Source organism: Vicugna pacos, chromosome 12, assembly GCF_048564905.1.
Source record: "Vicugna pacos chromosome 12, VicPac4, whole genome shotgun sequence".
Taxonomy (NCBI): Eukaryota; Metazoa; Chordata; class Mammalia; order Artiodactyla; family Camelidae; genus Vicugna; species Vicugna pacos.
In genome coordinates this window covers 20,613,376-20,635,063 of record NC_132998.1, presented here as the reverse complement: position 1 = coordinate 20,635,063, position 21,688 = coordinate 20,613,376, and the positions used below count along the sequence as shown (strand labels likewise).

Below are 21,688 nucleotides of genomic sequence, written 5' to 3'. Positions count from 1 at the left end.
ACTCAATCCATTTTAGTCTTTGTCCTCATTAGCAGCATAAATCAATCTTTTTAAATAATTATTTTTATGATATTTGCTCTGCATATTGTCATATTGTTGCACTTTGCAAGGAAATTAAATTTTAAACAAAACAATCTTTTGTACTACCATTTCTTCTAATTTAGCTTATTTTTGAAAGAATTATATATTTATGATAAAATAATTAAAATGCTACAGAAATGTATGAAGGAGAAAGTAGAGGCGGCTCATATCCCAGTTTTCTTCAAGGCGAAGTAACACTAATATACAGACTTGCAGAATCAAATTATTGTTTAAAGCTATTAAAGAAGCTTGCTTCTTCTGTTTTTCTTCAAATATAGGCAATCTATAATTTATATTTTAATGTTATTGTGACAGATCTTAGGGAGAGGTTAACTTTGTTAGGGTTTTGGAATTCAAATACATTTCTTTGGAGTCTTTCTCAAGTAAGTTTCTGGGGTTTTTATAAAGTTCATAAATGGTTGTGGACTATTCTTTCAGCTCATTATTGGTTCACAGGAAAAGAGGGCAACAAGAAAAGATAAGAAACTGACTCACAGATGTTTTATTTAAGTGGCTTAAATTTGATATACACAGTGAATTGAATCTTCTCAAAATGGGATATATTTAAATATTTTAATACAAAGAAACATAGCAATTTTTTATTACTAAGCTGTTATCCAAACTACTTTTGGTAGTGTACTGAAGTGGCAAACAGTATTCACAATGACAATTGCATTGAGCATAGTGCCTAAGGTAACATGTTCAGTGATGTTTATTGTTTTGATTTTATTATTATTGATCACACAGATGAAAGAGATAAAACATAACACATTCTTTAGATTAACTTGGAAATTAGTTATGGAAATTCTTAAACATTAAATGTTATTTCCTGAAAAATGAAAATTAATTTTAGCTGGTTATCTGGATCTTGGAAATTTCTTAATGTCATGGAAAAAAAAATAACAGTTTAGCTAAGTTAGAAATTGATAGATTCTTCTTAAAGACTGAAATGTGCCCAGCGTCAAAACAAGTAACTGGTTAGGCATAAAGAACAAATGAATAATATTAGGAAATAATAAGTACTATTTAAGTTAAGTGAAAAAAAAATAGTGAAATTTTATTTTCTTCAATGTGGAAAAGATCTATATGTAACAAGAAAGTAGGATCAAATTATTAAGTGCCCTGATAAATGAATACATAGAATGACATCATAGCCCAGAAGTAGCAGTTTTCTCTGACTTGAAGTGCAGTACATTTTAGAGAATTTGGAGGGAAATGAGGTTGTATGGGTGGGTGGTAGGGAAATTCTTGAATACCAAGCTAGAGTGTTAGAACTTAAACTTGTGACAAAGCATTACAACGGCTGTTGAGTAGAATTTTTACATCATCTGAATTGCTGTTCCTTGGACAGCTCTAGGAAAACGAGACCTGGGAAGGCAGGAAATTAGAGGTGGCGGGTTGGAAAGCCTCAGATCAGCACATAAAGACTTCAAGATTTGCAAATTTGATGCCTTGGGTCTGGACTATTTCACAATACTGTTACCTCATTAATATTATTTCAAGTCTTATATGGATTTTAGTTCTAAAAATGAGCAAGAGCTTAAAATGATTATTCTTAGAAAGAGTAAGAATTAGCAGTCTTCAAAATGCTCAGAGAAAACTATTACAAATAACCATGCTTTTTACCAATATAGCAAACACATCTTTTTAAGAGGAAAAAACCAAGTGAATAAAAATATGGATGTGTATTTGCTTTTGACTTTATAAAAAATTATTTTAATGACAAATATAACATATACAGAACTCGCTTATTAGACATTTGTTGAATACTTAACTCTTATATGATGGGCATGGTGAAGCACTGTTGAAGAGTGATAAAATGTAAGAGTTTTATATAAAGGCCATACACACTGGAATGGCACCTTGCTCGATTTAGAAACAAACAGTTGTCTTAAACTATTTGTTCAAAAACTATTTGATCTTGAAAAAAGTAGCTTCTCTTGCAGTTGACAAATTTTTTAGATGATAGTTTTGGGTCAGACAGAAATTGTCTTAATAAAAACTTAAATATAAAATTAAATGTAACTCTCAAAAATTAGAAAAAAGGAGAAAGGTCTTTTCAGATAGATTCATAGTAAGAGACAGATGCATGGAACTTCACATTGTATTAGAAGGAAAAGATGATTCTCCCAAAGTCATATCTTACTGTATTTCTTATTTTTTTTTACCACAAATAACAATAAAGAATTATTAGATCACGTATTATTTTCAAAGAGTCTGAAAGTGTTAGTTGGCAACTAACCTTACGTTTAAGAATTTTTAAAATGCTGGACGAAACATAAAAAATGGTCATATAACAGTGTGGAGCCTGTAGTTTGAAGTGATACAGAAATGCACCTAGAAATTTTATATCTAAAAGTTTAGCTTTTAGAGTAGAGATTCAGCAGGACAAAATCTATAAAATTAATTGGTAAGCACTGATGAGAACACATAATAACTAGCAAAATTACAAAAAATAAGTTCTATCTTTTTTTTATCTATTAAAAAACAGTGATGAGTATGATAGTGTGTAAGAGAGAGTAAGAGTCAAGTATAATTTATCTTGCATTAATACTGTTTTTGATTCTGCTTTATTTGACAGCCATCCAAAAAACCAGGAACAGAAAGCAAAGGTAACACTATTTATATGGGTGAATACAATGAGCTAGGATGTATTTTTCAAATGACAGGTAGTGACCCACTAGTGGATTTTGAAATCAATTTTGCGGGTCAAGATCTTCATTTAAAAAAGTAATAGAAAAATAATAGGATAGAAATAAGAGAAAATATGAGAAAAGGATAAGTATTATTTCATAATCTTTTAGTTGTGTGTATCCAGAGTGGAGATATAAAAGTCGTAATTCAGTACAGATTGTGGATGAAAATATTTGAAAAAACCTGAGCTAAAGGGTCACACTCAGAGGATGTCATCAATGTATCACTGTCTACCTGAGGTGGAGTTCCATGGGAGAGTCCACTGGGGTCAGCTCTGGGTGCAGGGATATTTTAGCATCTTGTCTATGTCCCAGATAATGAAAAGTAGAACACTGATGATGTCCAATAGGGAGATGGTGAAGTACCAGAACCTTCAAGTAGAGAACTGAGGTTTCATGTTGCCTTTGAATACTGATAAACTAATCCAAATGCAATATTATTTTTTCAAGTTTTGGCTACATATTCAGAAAGAAATGAGCCTTATACTTTTTTGACTATATAAAAATAAAGCAGGATTTCATACGATTTGCAACTGGGTTAAGACAAACTGTTTAGGGATTTTAAAACTGGTGTCTAATTTACTTATGCATTCATGAAAAAAATGGTAAGTGTATATAGACTTTTACATTAATTTTTTTTCTAGAACATGTACTTGAATCATAAGCAATTATATTCTGATCTCAATACTATGTACTATTTATAGGTAGAGCTCTGGGAATTTATGAAATTAGCTACTGTATTAATTTCAAAAAGGTTAAAATAATGTGCCCTATATATCACTGAAAGGCTTCAGCTGTCTTCATAGAATTCAGTATCATTATTTCTGTGCTACTATGGAGTATGAGATTAGATATGAATGATTTACATGCAGTTGAGATCATGAAGAATATTGCTCTTAAGGATGTCTTTTCAATGAAAAAAACGTATTTCTTGGTCGAACAAATACAGATCCTAACATAACCCAGTGTGTTTCATCACTTGAGATTTTCATATAAAGCTCTTACTGAAGTATCAGGGTAGCTCAGTGAAGACTCTTTCTACTGTGTATCTTCTCCCTCACTTTACTGGAGGTAAATTAGAAGAAAACAACTTTCATTTGTGGAGTCATGCCAACAATAATGTTATGATTTCACTGTAGTCCTGTATACCAGGATATATAACTTATCTACTTCCACTTACCTTGCTACATGATTAATTACAGGAGCAAAGTTGGTTGGCCCATACAGTTGTACAGATTTCAGACTCCTATAATAAGCCTCCATCACACCCTCAATGCCATCACAGTAGGGGTTTTGAGGGTTCCCATTCTGCAAAGTTACAGGCAAAAGAAAGAAAAAAATTAATAGTGAGTGTCTATAAAGATGAACTGAAAAAGAGAATGATACGTGTTGAGACTCATAAAGATCTTTTTGGAAGAAAACAAATAGCAAAAAATAATAATAAATTAAGTAGTCAGCAATAGACAATAAAATATTACACTGGTTGTGATATGCAATGTGCAGTCATTAAAAATCTTATGCAAAAAATGGCAGGAGAAAATTCTAAAAATCTTGAGAACCTGAATATCACAACATTTTACAATGAATAGTGTCTTATAGTACATACAGAGATGAACACATAAAAATCTAAAAAGAAGGAAAATATTAATAGTGGCTACCTCTGGGTGGTTATGTAATTGTTGACTTTCATTTCATTGTTTAAACTATTCTATACTTCCCAAATTTTCTGCAGTGATGTATTAAAATCAGAAAAAAATTTATCAATTCAGTTTTGTTTTATAGAAGTGAAAATGTAAAATTATCACCACATGCACATTTTTTTGGCCACAATTGATAACCTCACCTAAAGGAGTTAGAGGAAATGTAATTTGATGTGAGAAGCATCCAGACAAGGTAGAAGGAAAAGAATCAAAGAAACATATACATATTGTTTAGGGGAATTGGAGCTTGCCACTCTGCAGGCAGTACCCAGAAGGGCAACTTTAAACCTGGAGACCTAGTCTGGCTTCTCATACCTTGACTGCTCTTGTTATTATTAGGTTGAATGCTCCACGTCCAGATTCCACAAATAAGGCAGTGTTATCTATTCCTCTGTAGCAAATTACCCCCCCCCCAATATATGGCTTAACACAGTAGGCATTTATTATTTCATACAGTGTTTAGGTGTCAGGAATCCAGGAGCAGCTTAGCCAGGTGGTTCTTGCTCAGGGTCTCTCAAGACCTTAAGATCAAGAAGCTGACCTGGGCTGCAGTCATCTGAAAGCCTATCCAGAGCTAGAGAGCCTGTTTCCAAGAAGGCTCACTCACATGGCTTGCTGGCAGCAGGCCCACATGACCTCTGCACGGGGCTGCTTGAGTGTTCTTGCAGCATGGCTGCTAACTTTCCCGGAATAAGTGATCCAGGAAAGAGCAAGCCCCTACCCTCTTACATTGCACAGTATGACTTCTACTTTAATCTATATTTGTTAGAAATGAGTCACCCACTGTAGCCCACACTCAAGGGAAGCAGAATTAGGCTCCCCTCTGGAAGGGGGAAACATAAAAAATTTATAGATATGTAGAGATATATGAACACTAGGGTCAGTACATGCTTAAACATAGTTAGATGTAATTTTAGCATGTATGCTTTTACCTGAATAATCAAAAGTGACTGATAATTTATGACTTAAATTTGTTGAAGTCTATATACTAAGCTTTATATTAAAATATTTACATGCATTATATAATTTTTATACCAACTGTAAAAAAGTAGATCAAATGCTATCATTATCTTCACTAGACAGATGAAGAAACCGAGGCACTGAGAGCTTAAATATTGTGCCCAAAGTCATGCAACACCAGTAACAGAGCCAGTATTTGAATCCACCATAGTCTAGTCTAACCCCAGAGCCCCACCTCAACCACCACTGTGCGACATCCTAAGCATTTTGAAAGACTGAGGATCTTAGGAAACTAACCCTGGTATTACCAATCACTTCAGTTTTGTCACTTGTGAGAGAAGAATTGATGCCCCCTTTGCCCTTTTAATTTTGTCTTTTTCTTCAAACTTTTTTTTTATTAATGAACCCTTGTGTAAATTTTTAAAAGCATAAATAATTCTTTATAAAATTGGTTATATGAATTGATTGAAATTAAAACTAAAGGTTTAATATTTAACAGAAAGCAGTAAATGGTTGGTTTTGATGTTAATCTGAGCTGACTTATTTAACCTTCCTTTTAAATAAAATTTTACAGTGTTCTTTTCTCTTGCCAAGGCATGAAGCTAATTAAAATTAAAACTTATTATTGATTTTAGGCATATAAAAATGTATTCCATATCTGTCTTAAGGGAACAATTACAAACCAGGATAGTTTAGAGTTACTTTTTGATCAGCATTTTAACATTCTGACTGAGGGGGATTTATACTTCTCTAAAACTATGTATTTCCTTTATCCATCTGGAATTGAAATGATAACAAGGTCACTACTGTCCCCACCATTTCGTGTTATCTTGATAGAAAGATTAAAAAAACTTTTTAAAAACTCATTTCATAAAATAATTATGTGGAGAATTAGTTTTTGCTTGTTAAGACAAATTAAGATAAGTTTATGTGTGGATCTAACACAAAAGTAAGAACACAATGTTCTTGAAAGTAAGTGCATCCAATCTTGTTTATTAATGAAGAGGGCAATCAACACCCTACTTTACATTTCCCTTTTAATTAACAGCCTTTTCCACTCGTGATGAATTGATTTGTAGAGCACACAGAAAGTATAAAGAACAGAATTCCAAATGAGAAATAACCCCACGCGCACACTTAAGTGAGGAGTGTCCAGCTCTCACCCATTTTCCCCTCCATTTGGCTCCCCAAAGGATTGTACTGGGGATTCAGATTCACTTCTGGGAGAGGGGCTTATGGTCTCTGTTGCTCCCCATAGCCCATAACACTTTCCAGTGGGGCCAACATGCTGGCAACATGAAGAGAGCTATTAGGAGCTTTACTCTCTGAAATGTATCTGTTGCTGCCCAGAGATTCCTTACCATAGGGAAAAGCTGAGAAAATTCTCCATTTTTATTCAATAAACAAGTATCTATTGAGCTTCTATTTTATGGATGCAGTGTTAAAGACCTTTGGTTATTCTACTGTTAGCATTTAGTTGGAAGAAAAGGTGTACACACAAATATAAGTATAGATTTCTATAAATGCCAAAATAAGTGAAGAGTATGCAAGTGTTTTTAGATATTTGGTAAATAAACAAGTTTATATTGTATAGCACCAGGAAATATATTCAATATCTTGTAGTAGCTTATGGTGAAAAAGAATATGAAAATGAATATATGTATATGCATGTATGACTGAAGAATTGTGCTGTACACCAGAAATTGACACAACATTGTAAACTGACTATACCTCGATAACAGATATTTGGTAGGAGAAATCACATGGACATATGTAGCATTTGTCTCTATTGATCAATGCGTAAGACCTTTTAAGGGTCATTGGCCCCATGCCCATTAGAAATACTTCCTCTAAAGCCCTGCACTTTTGTATTTTTAGTTATAACACCCGAAGGCGTCATCAAGAACCACAGTAAGACATGACATTCATTTCACAACAGGAGGTGCTCAAGTGGTGATACTGGTATTTTCCCTTTCTTTTTCCATTCCCTTTTCTTTTTCCACTAAATCTATTCTTACACGTATTCCATACTAAACGATGGGGTTTACCTTACACATTTTTGATTGAGTAAAGCTCAGTTTCAAGATTTGTGCTAGCCCCCAAATCACCAACTAGAGATTGTTAACTTTACAAAAGGCCTCCCCTCCCCTGCTAGATGGATGATTATTTGAACTTTGTGTGATTAACAGATTAACAACTGCGACTCTGTATCGCAGATTCTTACCCTAGAAAGATGAGGGTTTGTTAACATTGGATAGTACACTAATTGGCAGATTGACACGGACTGAAGTTTGTCTACTTGCTATTTTTGACACCTCCAGGTGTGTGTTGCAGTAAATTAGGGTGAAGTTAACATAGAAATCATATATGGAATACTATCTCCCTGAAGACCTGTTATTTAACCTTTGCCTGCCTTACTTATCCAAGAAAACGGAAGTGCTTTGAAAAAAATGATAGTCATATATTTAATAGGTAACATTAAGGCTGAAGCATCACCATCATTGTCATCATCATTGTCATCATCATTGTTGTTTTCAACAATTTTAGAAATGATTTTTCATAAATTTAAAGGGGTATGATCTCTATCCTGTAAATACTTGAGTTGGGTTCAAAGAACCATTGAAGATGCAAATAATAAAAAAGTGTCTCCTTTACACAGGTTTAGTTACAGGGAGTGAATGTTGAGGTAGGAAAAGCAGAAAAGGAGAGAATTAGAGGGAGAGAAAAAGGAAAAAAAAATCATAACACAAAGGTGAGAAGAAACTATGGAAGGAAAATTAATAAAGCTTATTTATTTCAACATAATGATTCCTTTTCTTAGGCATTAAAATAGTTCATGACCCTTTTCCTGAGGCACTTAAATCATGAGTCATATTCATGGTTTTATAAGTTTCTGGGAGAATTTAATTCTCTAAGACACAACAAAATCCCAACAGATATTCATTTTATACGACATTTGGGGTTGTAGCATGTGGACGATTTCATAGAAGAAAGAAACCCTCCAGCAACCTTTCCTGAAATTGTGTGGGTGATGGAATATAAAAAACAAGAATAAATGTAGGAAAAAAAAGTTAAAATACAAGCTCTTAAAATGTGTTTACGGAAGATGAAGTTTAATCATATAAAAGCTTGTGGAAGTATGTGTGTGTATAAAATATATAATGGTGTTAAGAAAGCACATATCTGAGAGGTAGGATTACAGGAATTTAAAAAAATGTGGTTTAGTAGTGGTTAAGAGCATGGATTCTAAAATAAAACTCATCTGGGTCCAAGTCCTGTCCTCTGGAAACCTGGTTAACTTCTATGACTCTGACCTAAGTTATACAACTCTTGGGGGTTCTCTTTTCGCTGTATTTAATATGAGTGGCTCTTGATAGAATAGTGTGATGTGACAGTCATGATATAAGTCATGATGTACCTAACACATGAGAATGTTATGAGGATTATATAAGAAATGAGTATGAAGTACCAGACTTGATGCTCAGTAATTACTCATAAATGATTGTATGGTTTATTTTTACCTATTTTTCTTGCAGAACTTATAAAAAATCTCATACATTTGTAACAAGAATAAAAACAAAATAGACCTACAAAAATATTGGGCATGGAAGAGTTTACTTTTATAATACATAGGGTAGGGCAGGGAGACATTTCTATTAGGAAAAGCTAAAATTTTCCCAAACATTTTTTTCTACCCTGATTTTTCATCAGAAAATGCAAGTGAAAGTAAGGTTGATTGGGTCTATAAGCACTATCTGTATGAGGTTTATTTTGAAGGTAAAATGCAGTACATTGCTTATTTGTAATCATATAGTATGGAGTAGATCTATGTAACTGAACATTAAATTGAAAAATATTTATTCCAGTCATACCTCCTCTGTTATACTGAAACCATAATTAATTATAGCCATAATTATTGCATCACATTTGAAAAAACTAATTCCAGCCTTTGTATTTGAAAAGAAATGACATTTTAGAAGATGGTAAATTAAGGAGAGCTATGCATTCTTTGATACCCCTCCCACTGAGAGGTGAAGGTTATTTCCCCTGCCTTGAAACTGTGCTAAATTTAGTAACTTGCTTGACCAAAAGAATGTAGGAGAAATAACTTTCTGGGACTTCCAAGGCTATGGCATAAAGAGCCCTGTAGTTTCTGCGCCAGCCTTTTAGAATACTTGCTTTGGGGAAGGTGGCTGCTGTGTAAGAAATCTGACTACCTTGGGACCACTGCACCATGATGAAACCCATGGTAACCATGTGGACAGGCTGCATGTAGAAAGAAGGGAAGATGTCTAGGCAATCCAGCTAGGATTCAGCTGGGCAACCCTAAGGATTCAGCCATCCTTTGGTATCAGATATAGCAAATGAGCCATCTTAATAGACATATTAGCTCCAGGAGATATGACATGGAGAGGAACTGAAGAGTCTAACCAACAGCCAGAATGAAATCCAGATATATGGTTCCAGTAGAAGAACCCCAGCTATCTCCAGCCAATCAAGCCATCCAAGGTGAGGCGCCATACGTCTTAAAGAAACGTACCATCCACCATTATATTCTGCCCAATTCTTGACCCACAAATCATGAATACAGTGGAATATATTGGTTTATGTCTCTAAGTCTTAGGGAGGTTTGGTATGCAGAAACAGATGACCAGAATAGAGCCCCTATTTATAAATCAGAGGCACTTCAGGTAGATTTACTACTGATCTGTTTAACTGTCTTTTTTTTCCCATTAATCACACACTCCTAAACCAATCATTTACCGAAACTGAGCTGAGTGTATAGTCCCAAGAACTTGCTACATGAGTGATCACAACATAAGCAGTGAACTAATAAAAAGATCCAACTTTTTTTTTTTCCCCCAAAGTATCAATCCTTGCCATGTATTCTTACCAAAGCAAACTCATGAGATATCCTTCCATCTGGAGGCAGTTTTGCACCAAAACCTAAAGCTGGGAACATTTTATCACTGTCATAGTCTTGAACGATTTCTCCCACTGCTTTCAGTGCCATACCATAGGCATTCAGCTGATAAGGATTCATGTAGTGGAGAGAAGTGGGCTGGGCAGGGTTGCCTGATGACAGAAAAAAATATTTCAAACATAAGTGATCAGGCTAAAGATAAAATTTTGGACAATTTTCTTGATATCTATTTCAGATTGAAATACTAAAAATTATGTTTTCTGCCTACATTCATAGTATGTTAAATAGTTTCTTTTGGATAGAGATTGACATAGTGATATTTATTACATTAGACCAGACATGTGGAAAGTTTCTCAAATATATGCTAACCATATGCAGATTTTTTCAAAAATGATTTCTCATTGTCAATGCCATAGGCTATTCTTGAGTTTCAGCCTCAGAAGAAGCATAAGAGTATTTCTTTTAATCTTATTTTATTGTAATCTTTTATTTTTAAAAAGTTGGGTGCCTTTAGCTTGAATCTTTATGTTATAGTCAGAGACCCCAACTGATTTAATGGGCTTCAATAATTCTGAAGCCTTCTTAAAGTTGTATCACAAACATAAATTGATTATTTGAGCCATATCCTAATTTAATCACTTAAAAAAATAAGAGCATAATGATTTTGAAATTCATGCTAATTAAATATCTAGATCTGAAAAAAATTATTCAGCTTCTAACTAGACATTAAGCTAGGAGCCCAAAGCCTCAAAGTCTTGCCATTTCCAGGACAACAACTATAAAAGCCTGTAATAAATCCTACCACAGTGTTTACCGGGAAGACAAAATAAGATTATGTATGAGGAAGTGATTAAAAATTATAAAGCACCATAGAAATATAAAGTTTAACAGTATACTACTATTATTATCTGGGTCATCCACAAGGTTCTGAATTTTCAATATGCTATGTTGTGGGATATTGCATTTGAATAAAGATGAATTTGAGACATAAACTAATGTATATGCTACCACTTAAACACACTGAGATTCACATTCACTTGCCCTAATTATCAGCACAAAGGCAGCCTGAAAGTCCATTTAGTTTTTTAAATGAAAACGGAAATTAAATGGGACTTGTAATAGCTCATAAAGCTCAATCTACATTAAAATATTACCTGAAGAAGGAAAGCCTCAAGGCATAGGTTTTTTTTGATAGGGGGAAAAAAAATAATAAGGCCTTGAGATCCAAAGAGAAACAAAATGAAGGAAAGATCTCCCTTTGTTTTATAATGCATATAATAGTACACAGAACATTTTTGGTTTAAAAATAATTCATTGTGTAAATGCATTTGTATTTCCAAAGGGTTACCAGCATTCAAGGGCTGTTTCCACATGACAAAATTTCTAAAATAAGTGTCTTCTGACCAAGATGGGCCTTAATGTTCCCCTCAGCTGGACTAACCTTGAGAAAGGTTTCTCCTGACTATCGCCCCAATAGTCAGGAGAAATTGCAAATTCCTTCTCTGCTCCTTTGAGATGCAAATTTTACTACAATCCTGCCATGTCTGTCTCAGGGACCTGGGAGCTATCCCTTTGAAATGTAATCATCAAGAAAGATAGAACCTAGTCTCTGTGGGCGAGTAGGAGCCTGAGTGGGAATTAGTTAACACAGCCGGCCTAATCACACAGGCCAGCTCCCCCTGCAGCATCCCTCAGTCCTTTCCCACTAGTTCAGCACAGTGCTTAAAAATCCTTTCACCTTTTGTTTTGGAAGAACTGAATTCAGTTTCTCTTTTCTGTTGCAATAGCTTTAATCTCTATTGCAAAAGTCCTGAGTGAAGTTTTCCTTAGCTCTTTAACTTATCTGGTGCAATTCTCCTTTGACACTTCTTTCTGAAGTTGGGATTTGGCTTCTTGGTCAAAAGCCCATTGGAGACAGAGCTAAACAATACTGCCACTTGGCTAAGTGGTTATTTGACACAACTCTCAAATATAAGAAAAACTGTTACCCAATGGTGGCAATATGCAACTAATTCTATTTCTCTAAGAAAACCACAATTTACAAAGTTAAAAAAAATTCCGCTAATATCCCAGCATATCTAAACATGTTAGCCTATCATGCGTAACAGACCTCAATCCTACCCATTCAGAGATGTTCTCTTTCCAGCATCTTCATCCAGCCCAACCTCTTCACTATTCCACTAATGATATCTTCCTTTCCATCCCTACCTCTCTGTTTGCGGTTCTATCCTGAAATTCACTTTCTCCTCCTCGAGCTTGGGTCTCACATGCAGACAATCTTCTTTATTTATTCCAGCTCTTATTGTCTTTTCTCTCCTACTCTTATGCACTTGTGTTCTGCACCACAAAATTCAGCAATTCTTTGAATCTGGGACCATGTTTGTACCACATCTGTATCAGTAGCAATGCATATGAAAAATGAACTTGTAGTAGGTTGATAACATTGGGTTGTCAGCTAATAACAATAATAATTATAAAAGCATGAAATCTAACATGAACTTACTTGATATCTCAATCTCTTTTTAATAAACCTACAACATAGGTACTTTTATTACACCCATTTTTCAGATTAAATAACTTGCCCAAATCACACAGTAATAATGGGTCAAACTAGAATATGAATCTTGGCAGATTTTATAGGCCTTACTCTTAGCTATAACTCTTTGCTTAAGGATTTTGTAATATTTTAAACCCTGAATACTATCAGACATAACTGATTTTGTTTTAGAGGTACACTATGCCTTCATTAAAAAAAAAAAATCACACTTGACTAGGCTCATTTTTTAAATGTTTTATTGAGATATAACTCATACAACTTACAATTAACCCATTTAAAATGTACAATTCAATGATTTTAAGTATATTTACAGATATGTACAATGATCAATGTAGTCAATTTTAGATTTTCATCACCTCACAAAGTGTACCTATTTACTATCATTCCCTATTACTCCATCCAGCCCAGCACTAAACAATGGTTAATTTACTTTTTGTTTCTATTAATTTGCCTATTTTGGACATTTTATGTACACAGAATCACATAATATGTGACGTGCTGTGACTATCGTTCACTTAGCACAGTGATTTCAAGGTTCACCTGTGTTGTAACATGTTGAACGTCATATTTCATTCCTGTTTACTGCTGTATAGTATTCCATTGTATGACTATACCACATTTTAAAATCCGCTTATCAGTTGATGGACATTTTGGGTGTTCCAAATTTTGGCTATTAAGCTGCTGTAAACATTCATGTACAAATTTTTGTGTGGACATATGTTTTTATCTCTTTTGCATATGTATCTAGCAGAATTGCTGGGGCATATGGTAACTATGTTTATAACAACTTTAAGAACTGCCAAAGAGTTTTCCTAAGTGGATGCACCATTTTACATTCTCAGCAGCAGTATATGGGGGTTCCAATTCCTCCATATGCTTGCCAACACTTGTGACCTGACTTTTGGATTATAGTCATCCTAGTAGGTGAAATAGTATCTTGGTTTGGATTTGTGTTTCCTGATGTATAAGTATGTCAAGTACCTTTTCCTGTGCTTATTGGTCATTTGTATATCTTTTTTGAGTAAATGGAATATCATTTTAATTGGAATAATTCAAAAAAGAAAAATAAAAGATTTCTTTATACATTCTAGATATAAGCCCCCAATGAGATATTTGGTTTGCTAATACTTTATCCCATACTGGGGTTTGTCTTTCCACTTTGTTAATTGTGTTCTGTGTAGCCTAAAAAAAAATTGAATTTTGATGTAGTTCAATTTACTTATTATTTGCTCTTGCTGCTTGTGTGTTTAGTGTCATATCTAAGAATCAACAGTCAAATCCATGGTCATGAAGGCATATCCCTATGTTTTCTTCTAATATTTCTATAATTTTAACCTCTACATTTAGATTTTTGATGTATTTTATATTAATTTTGTATACAATGTTAGCTAAGGATCTAACCTCATTTTTTTGCATGTGGCTATCCAGTTGTCCCAGTACCATTTTTGAATAGACTCTCCTCCAACTGGATTGTCTTGTTACTCTTCTTAAAATCGGTTAACCTTAGATGTATGGGTTTATTTCTGTAATCTCATTTCTATTTCATTGATCTATCTATCTATCTATGTCAGCCCCACACTGTCTAAATTACTGTTGCTTTGTAGTAAGTTCAGAAAATGAGGAATATGAATCTTCCTACTTTGTTCATTTTTTCAATCTGCTTTGGTTCTTCTGTGTCCTTTTAAATTCCAGACAAATTTTTGGGTCAGGTATTCATTTCTTCAAAAAAAGGCTTTTCAGATTTGATAGAGATTAAAGTGAGTATGTCAGTCTCTTTGGAAGATATTGCCATCTTAACAATGTTGAATTTTCTCAACATGTTTCCCACTTATTTAAATCTTTAATTTCTTTCAAAAACTTTTTCAGAATATAATTTAGGGTATAAGTTTTGCATTCACTTTTTAAAATTTATTCCTAAGTACTATATTCCTTTTGATACTATTGTATGGAATTGTTTTCCTAATTTCATTTCCAGATTGTTCATTGGAAGTGTATAGAAAAAGAATTGGTTTTTATATTTTAATCTTCCATCCTTCAATCTTGCTGAACTCATTTATTAGTTCTAATAGATTTTTAGTGGATTCCTTAGGATTTTCTACATAAAAGAGTATGTCATCTGTAAATAAAAATAGCTTTACCACTTCCTTTCCAATCTAAATGTCTTTTATTCATTTTTTTCTTGCCTAATTGCCCTGGCCTCCAGTACAATGTAAACTAGAAGTGGCAAGAGCAGACATCCTTGTTCTAGTTCTCACCTTAAAGGGAACACATCCAGCTTTTCATCCTTAAGTATGATGTTGGCTATAGGTTTTTCGTATTTTCTCTTCATAAGGTTAGTAAGTCAATTTCTATTCCTAGTTTAAGTGTTTTTATTATAAAAGTATGTTGGACTTTATCAATTTTTTTTCTGTATCAGTTGATATGGCCATGTGGTTTTTACATTTTCTTCTATTGATATTGGTGTATTACATTACTTGATTTTTGAATATTAAGCCAACCTTGCATTACTGGGATAAACTTTAATTGGTCAGAGTATATTTCTCTTTATATGTTGCTGGATTCAGTTTGCTAGTATTTTGTTAAGAATTGTTATACCAAGAAAGTATATTGATTTTCAGTTTTTCTTATGATGTCTTTGTCTGGTTTTGGATCAGGGTAATACCTCTCAGAATGAGTTGGGAAGTATTCCTTCCACTTCTATTTTTTTTTTTTTTGGGAAGATTCTGTAAGACTTGGTATTAATCCCTCTTTAAGTAGAATTCACCAGTGAAGCTCTCTGGGTCTGGGTCCACATAAAGTTTGTGGATAGTTTTTAAATTACTAATTCAATTTGTTATGATAGGTCTATTCAGACTGTCTATTTTCTTAAGTCATTTTTCTCTCAGTAGTTTGTGTCTTTCTATTGCATAGATTCTAGCTCTTCTAGTTATGTCAATGCTCATCAGTAAATACAAGCTAGTATTTTAATGCAGTTGGATTTTAGGTGTCTATGTTTCATATTTTAATGAATAAAATACATGTGTAAAAATCATTAACCTGAAGCCACAATGTTGGAGAATAAATTTATTGTGTAATCAAAGGTAAGCTGAATTAGTTTGGTCTCCTCATCTCTATTTCTAACTGTAGTACTAACAAGTCAAAATGTATCAGTTAGTAAAACAATTTTCTGGATCTGAGTTTTCTTATTTGTATGAGGATGATGGTTGGGGTAAGTGATCTCTATGGTGACTTCTTACCTAAAAATTCTATTATTTTGTGAAACGTGAGTGAATGAGAAAGAAATGTGAAGTGAAAGGAATATAATTTGAGAGTCATAGCACAATACACAATTTGAAAAAACCTAGATACAAATATAAACTTACGATAAAATTAAATAATGAGATTCATGTTCTTACGATACATAATAAATAAGTGATTTCACTCATAACTGATAATTGTTCTGTTTGAAACCAAATCACTTCAAAATAAAATTAAAAGTCCACTGTCTGTCTTTTCTTAAAATGTTTGATATACAAATTATGAATATCCATTCATGGGGTGTTATATGATAGTCCCTCTGAATTAATTAAATAATTTGTTAACATGAGTCATTCTTAAAAATAAACAAGTAAAAGTGAAGCAAGTTGCAAAAGGTACATGTACTTGAAATACATTTATATAAATTAATACACAGAGAACTACTATAAAATGAGGATTATAATTACATACACTTCAGAATTATAGTTAAGTATGGAAAAGAGAAGGTAGAAGCAATAGGGCAGGTAGACCATGAGCTTAATATACCTAAAATTTTCTTTTTTAAAATATATAAAACAAAAGTGTTAATATTTCAATATTGAATAAATGTGAATGGCACTATTTATGCACTTATGTTGTATTTCTTATAGTCTCTTGTGTATCTGAACTATTTCATAGTATTAAAAAAAAACAATTACGTGAATTTTATATGAAACACTTCTAAAGTATGTATGTAATGTATATATAGAAAAAAATACCTAAACTCACGAAAATAAATATTTACTTTCTCATGTAACTGCTGATAATTTTTATTATGGGATAGTCATAATACTCACCATTTGATGCTGTAAAATCAATAGCCACTGTGAAATTGATTTGCGTTCTAAAATGCAAGTAAATAAGAATCATTAATAACTGAATAATCTCATAAAAAGGAGTTTGATTTCCATTTGTGTTCTATTTTTTACATCAGTAAACTTTTTAATGTTATTACTAGCAACTATGTTATAGCACACACTGTGTAAAATCAATAGGCATTTTTATAAGCTAAGCACTTGGCAAAATACATTTACAATCATATCACTGTAGAATACAAAATAAAGTGTCAGGTATAAAAACAGCTCCTAGTTGAGAGCAAAATAGCTAAGTGAGGGGCTCATAATAAAGAAATCAAACTGCAAATAATTATTTGCCAGTGTCCAATGAGAACATTTAGTATTCATTTGCTTTCAGAACTATTCTGTAGTCAATGTGAAATTTTTATGCCCTTAAAAGTAAGGCATAGCTAAAATCATGTCTAATAATATCATTCCTTAAACTAATTCTTTCCAACAATCCTGAAAACACGGGATTTTCTTTTGCTTTCTTCAGAACTATTTTAGAAGTATTTTAGATACTGATCTATCCCTCAGTGCTCAGAGCATTACTGTGTATATGTGTGTGTATTTATAGACATAGATAAATATTTATATAGTGAAATTGGTTATAGATACTTAAAATTTTCGGCACATGGTAGTTGCCTCAAATTGTTTTACTGGGTTAGCATTTGTTTTTCTTTTCTTCCTGATGGAAACCAAAGAAGTGGCATTCACATTAAAAATTCACTCCTTCGGATACACCTTTGACTCCTTCTGTATGTAATTCCACTTCTTTCTCACCAAAGAAGGCATAAAAACAAGTAAGTGACAAGGATGTGATTATGTGATTACTGGGATAACCTGCTATCATGACTAATTTACAAAATAATTTTAACTGAAAAAGTAAATCATTTGAAAACATATGTACTTAGACTATTTTTAATAACAAATTACTTTTGACCCACTGTACAACTGACTTAACACTTCAGAGTTTGAGCTGTTGTTTAAATGGTGGTAGTGGTAATAATGATGATGGTGATGATGACGATAATGGTGACGGTGGTGATGGGTACTATAGTACTGGGTTCCTTGTAGTTCTCTTACTATAAAGTATAGTAATATTTCCTTCTTTCTCTAAAAATTCAGCCTGAAAAATCCTTAATATTATTCAGGTGTTGAAACACATTCACTTTTTTCCCCCTAAGGAATAAACAACCTTTTGTGTTTTACATTAATAAAAACTAATAAAGATTCTCTTTATAGCTATATGGTAATTTTCTTCCTCAGAGCAGAAATTAGGTTTATAGGCTAAGAATATAGGCTAATTTGGAGCATAACACATTTAACACATAAAACTTTTAGAAAAAGAAATCAGTGAAACATTTGGGAGAATATTTTGAGATAATAAACCCCTCTGAGGGATTGAAAAGAACGGTCACCATCAGTACATTGCTTTGTCATTTTAAGCCTAAACACATTCAAACTTGCCTCTCAACCATTAGTTAGGTAATGAAACAATTTCAGAGAATGACTTACCCTCCCTTAATATAGTCAAGGAATGAAACTTCTGTTTCTACCAAGAAAGAAAGTAAGGTGACCTGAAAGAAAGAAAATAATAACAAGGCAGAATTACCTGCTAGTGCTAATGGCAATCCCAAACAGACTTTTTTCTAACAGAAGAAAAAGCATATTGCCTAGCATTTTGAAAATCAATTAAAATATTCCTCCTTATTAAAATTTCCTAGGACTCATTGTTCTTACATTTAAAATTATCAGAAGAAAAGGGGTCAAAAAATAAAGTGACTTACATGACCAGTTTACTTCCTTTGAAGAACAACATAAAAATTATCTACAAGGACATTATGTTACTTCCAATTTTAGATACAAAGGAAATTGAAAGTAAGTTGGAAAATGGTTAAAACTAAAAAATCAAAATCAGTGAGCTAAACCGCATAGAAAGAAATGTGTGGTTTTGTCCTGGTATTGTAATGAGGCCATCCAGTATTGTAATGTCTTGCTTTGTAAAAACCTTTAAAGGAAAACTTGGGCGGAACTTCTATTTGCTTCTCCCAAGGAAAAGTACATTTTAGGATTAAAATTCTCAGTATATTTTTTATCAAAATGGGATGGTTTCGATTTTTCACAATTTTAACATAAACTTTCATCTCTGCACTTTCCTGTGCTGATTTAGTCCAACATTTCCACAGAGTTGTAAATTTTAAAGCACTGTAAACAAATACTTTCACGTCTCATAAAACAAGTCTTAGTTACGTGTATAAAGAATGTAGTATTTCTTATTACAACTTAAACTTTTTCAGGTCTGCTTGATTCTCTCTAGGTTCACTGAATGAAGAATTCGTAACAACTTCATCTTCCCTCGAAGGCCATTCAACCCCTAGGACAGTATTTAGGCTGCTAGGTCGCTACCTCCTATAAGATATTCTCCATTTCAACCATTCCCATAGCAAATTATTTTTTTTTAAATATATACCTTCATATTAAAAATCCTAAGTGAAACAGTTCAGTTTTTAGTTGCTTCTAATTGATAGAAAATATATATTTTTATTCACTTATTTGAATCTTTAATGAATAACATAAAATTTGACTTACTGTTCCTGAATTAATGTACTTCTTCTTTTTCCCTTTCTTCTTGGGATTTATCACCTTAAAAAGCAGATAAAACAATTACAATATCAGGTTTTATACTCAAATATTTAAAAAATGTGTAGTCCAACCTGGTACCTTCACTTCTTATGTATTCATTCACTTACAAATGTATTTAATATGACTCCTAAGTAGTCAACCAGCCAAAACTTCTCTGCAAAAATTGGAAACAACCTGAATGTCCATCGACAGATGACTGGATAAATAAACTGTGGCATATTTATACAATGGAATACCACTCAGCCATAAAAATAATAAAATAATGCGATTTGCAGCAAAATGGATGGACCTGGAGATTGTCATTTTAAGTGAAGCCAGAAAGAGAAAGAAAAATACCATATGATATCACTCATATATGGAATCTAAAAAAAAAAAGACAAATGAACTTATTTACAAAACAGAAACAGACTCTCAGACATTGAAAGCAAATTTATGGTTACCAGGGGGCAAAGGGGGTAGGAAGGGGTAAATTGGGAGTTCAAGATTTGCAGATACTATAAATAAAATAGATAAACAGTAAATTTTAACTGTATAGCACAGAGAACTATATTTAATATCTTATAGCAACTTATAATGAAAAAATATAAAAATGAATATATTGTATGTATATGTATGACAAGCATTGTACTGTATACCAGAAATGGATACATTATAAACTGATTATACTTCAATTAGAAAAAAAAAAAAGAGAAGTTACTAGTGATAATCGTCTTTAAAAAAAAGTCTCTTTTCAGTAACATTCTTCTCAATCACTTTATGCATTGACTACCCTATCATATGCATCTTCTTGATGTGAGAGAGACTTTTAATAGTCAAGGTCCCAAATAATAGTGATTGCTTTGTATAAAAACTATAGTTTTTCTAATAAATAAAATATACCCAAGAGACATCAGTTTTTATTAGATTAAATACACTAACAGAGCAAATCACCCAACTATGGGAATACTTAAGGGCTCCACTTACTGCTTAATAATGGCAGTAATTTCCATTAGACAGGGACCTAGTGGGAGCCACACCTGACCACAAACCTAGTAATATGCTGACTGACAGAGGACCCAGTTGTGCACTCTGAAAAGGAAACTTGGCCCAGGACCACGCTACTGAAGCCAGTCTCATCCACCCACGTAATCCTCACTCACCTGAGCCTCTGGCAACAAGCCCACCTACTGCAGACCCCACTGTAGACCTAGTCACAGCCTCAAAACTAGCCCCAAATCAGCACAACTAAAATTCTGGAGGAGGTCCCATCAGCCCAGAACTGCCAGGAGAGTGGCTTTACCTGCCAAACCTGTCTGTAAAGCAGGCGGAGGCTTTGAAAAGATCAGGCATATCGCTGGAGAGCCAGAAGGCCAAGTGCTTGTGCAGGACTGTGTGCATGGCCGGGAAAGACCTTGAGGAAGCCCTCGTATCTTTCATCTCTGGCTGACTTTGAGTCTTTATTTAAACAGCAAGGGAAAGCCAGGGTAGAATTTTACACTTGGAGCATATGAGAAGCGTACCAATGTACATAAATCTCTGTCAAATCATGTGTTGACCACTAGTTAACCAAGCACAGACCCACACAGCAAAGAAAACAGACTTTCCAGAATTACTCCAAGAAAGTCACTAAACCCACAGCAACAACAAACCCCGGGAAAGCAGGGGATCTGGTATCCCATGTTACTATACTTTAAAAAATTTCCAGCATTCAACAACCACCAAAAATACAAAGCATGCATAAAAAGACAAAAGCATGGCCAATACATAGGGGGAAAAAAAGCAATCAATAGAAACTGTCTTTGGGCACTTGTAGATATGGGATTTATTTAATAAATTCTTCAAGTCATCTATTATAATTATGTTTAAAGAACTAAAGAAATAAGGTATGAAACAATGTCTTACCAAGTAGAAAAACCAATAAGCAGATCAAAATTTTAAAAAAAGAACCAAATAGAAATTACCAACTTAAAAAGAACAGTAACAAATGAAAAATTTGCTAGAGGGGTTTAATAGAACATTTGAGCTGGCAGAAGAAA

General features: G+C 33.2%; 1 protein-coding gene across 3 annotated transcripts in view; it reads right to left on the bottom strand.

Annotated features, from left to right (window-relative positions):
* The window catches only part of CPNE8 (copine 8), a 171,055-nt gene that overhangs the window by 23,199 nt on the left and 126,168 nt on the right, over nt 1-21,688 (bottom strand). For all 3 annotated transcript variants that reach the window (XM_006202855.4, XM_015238039.3, XM_072973000.1), the window contains 5 exons: nt 19,620-19,673; nt 18,546-18,607; nt 16,989-17,035; nt 10,329-10,510; nt 3,955-4,082 (listed from right to left, as the gene is read on the bottom strand). In XM_006202855.4, the coding sequence (XP_006202917.1) occupies nt 3,955-4,082; nt 10,329-10,510; nt 16,989-17,035; nt 18,546-18,607; nt 19,620-19,673 (473 nt within the window). The remainder of the gene's footprint in view (nt 1-3,954; nt 4,083-10,328; nt 10,511-16,988; nt 17,036-18,545; nt 18,608-19,619; nt 19,674-21,688) is intronic.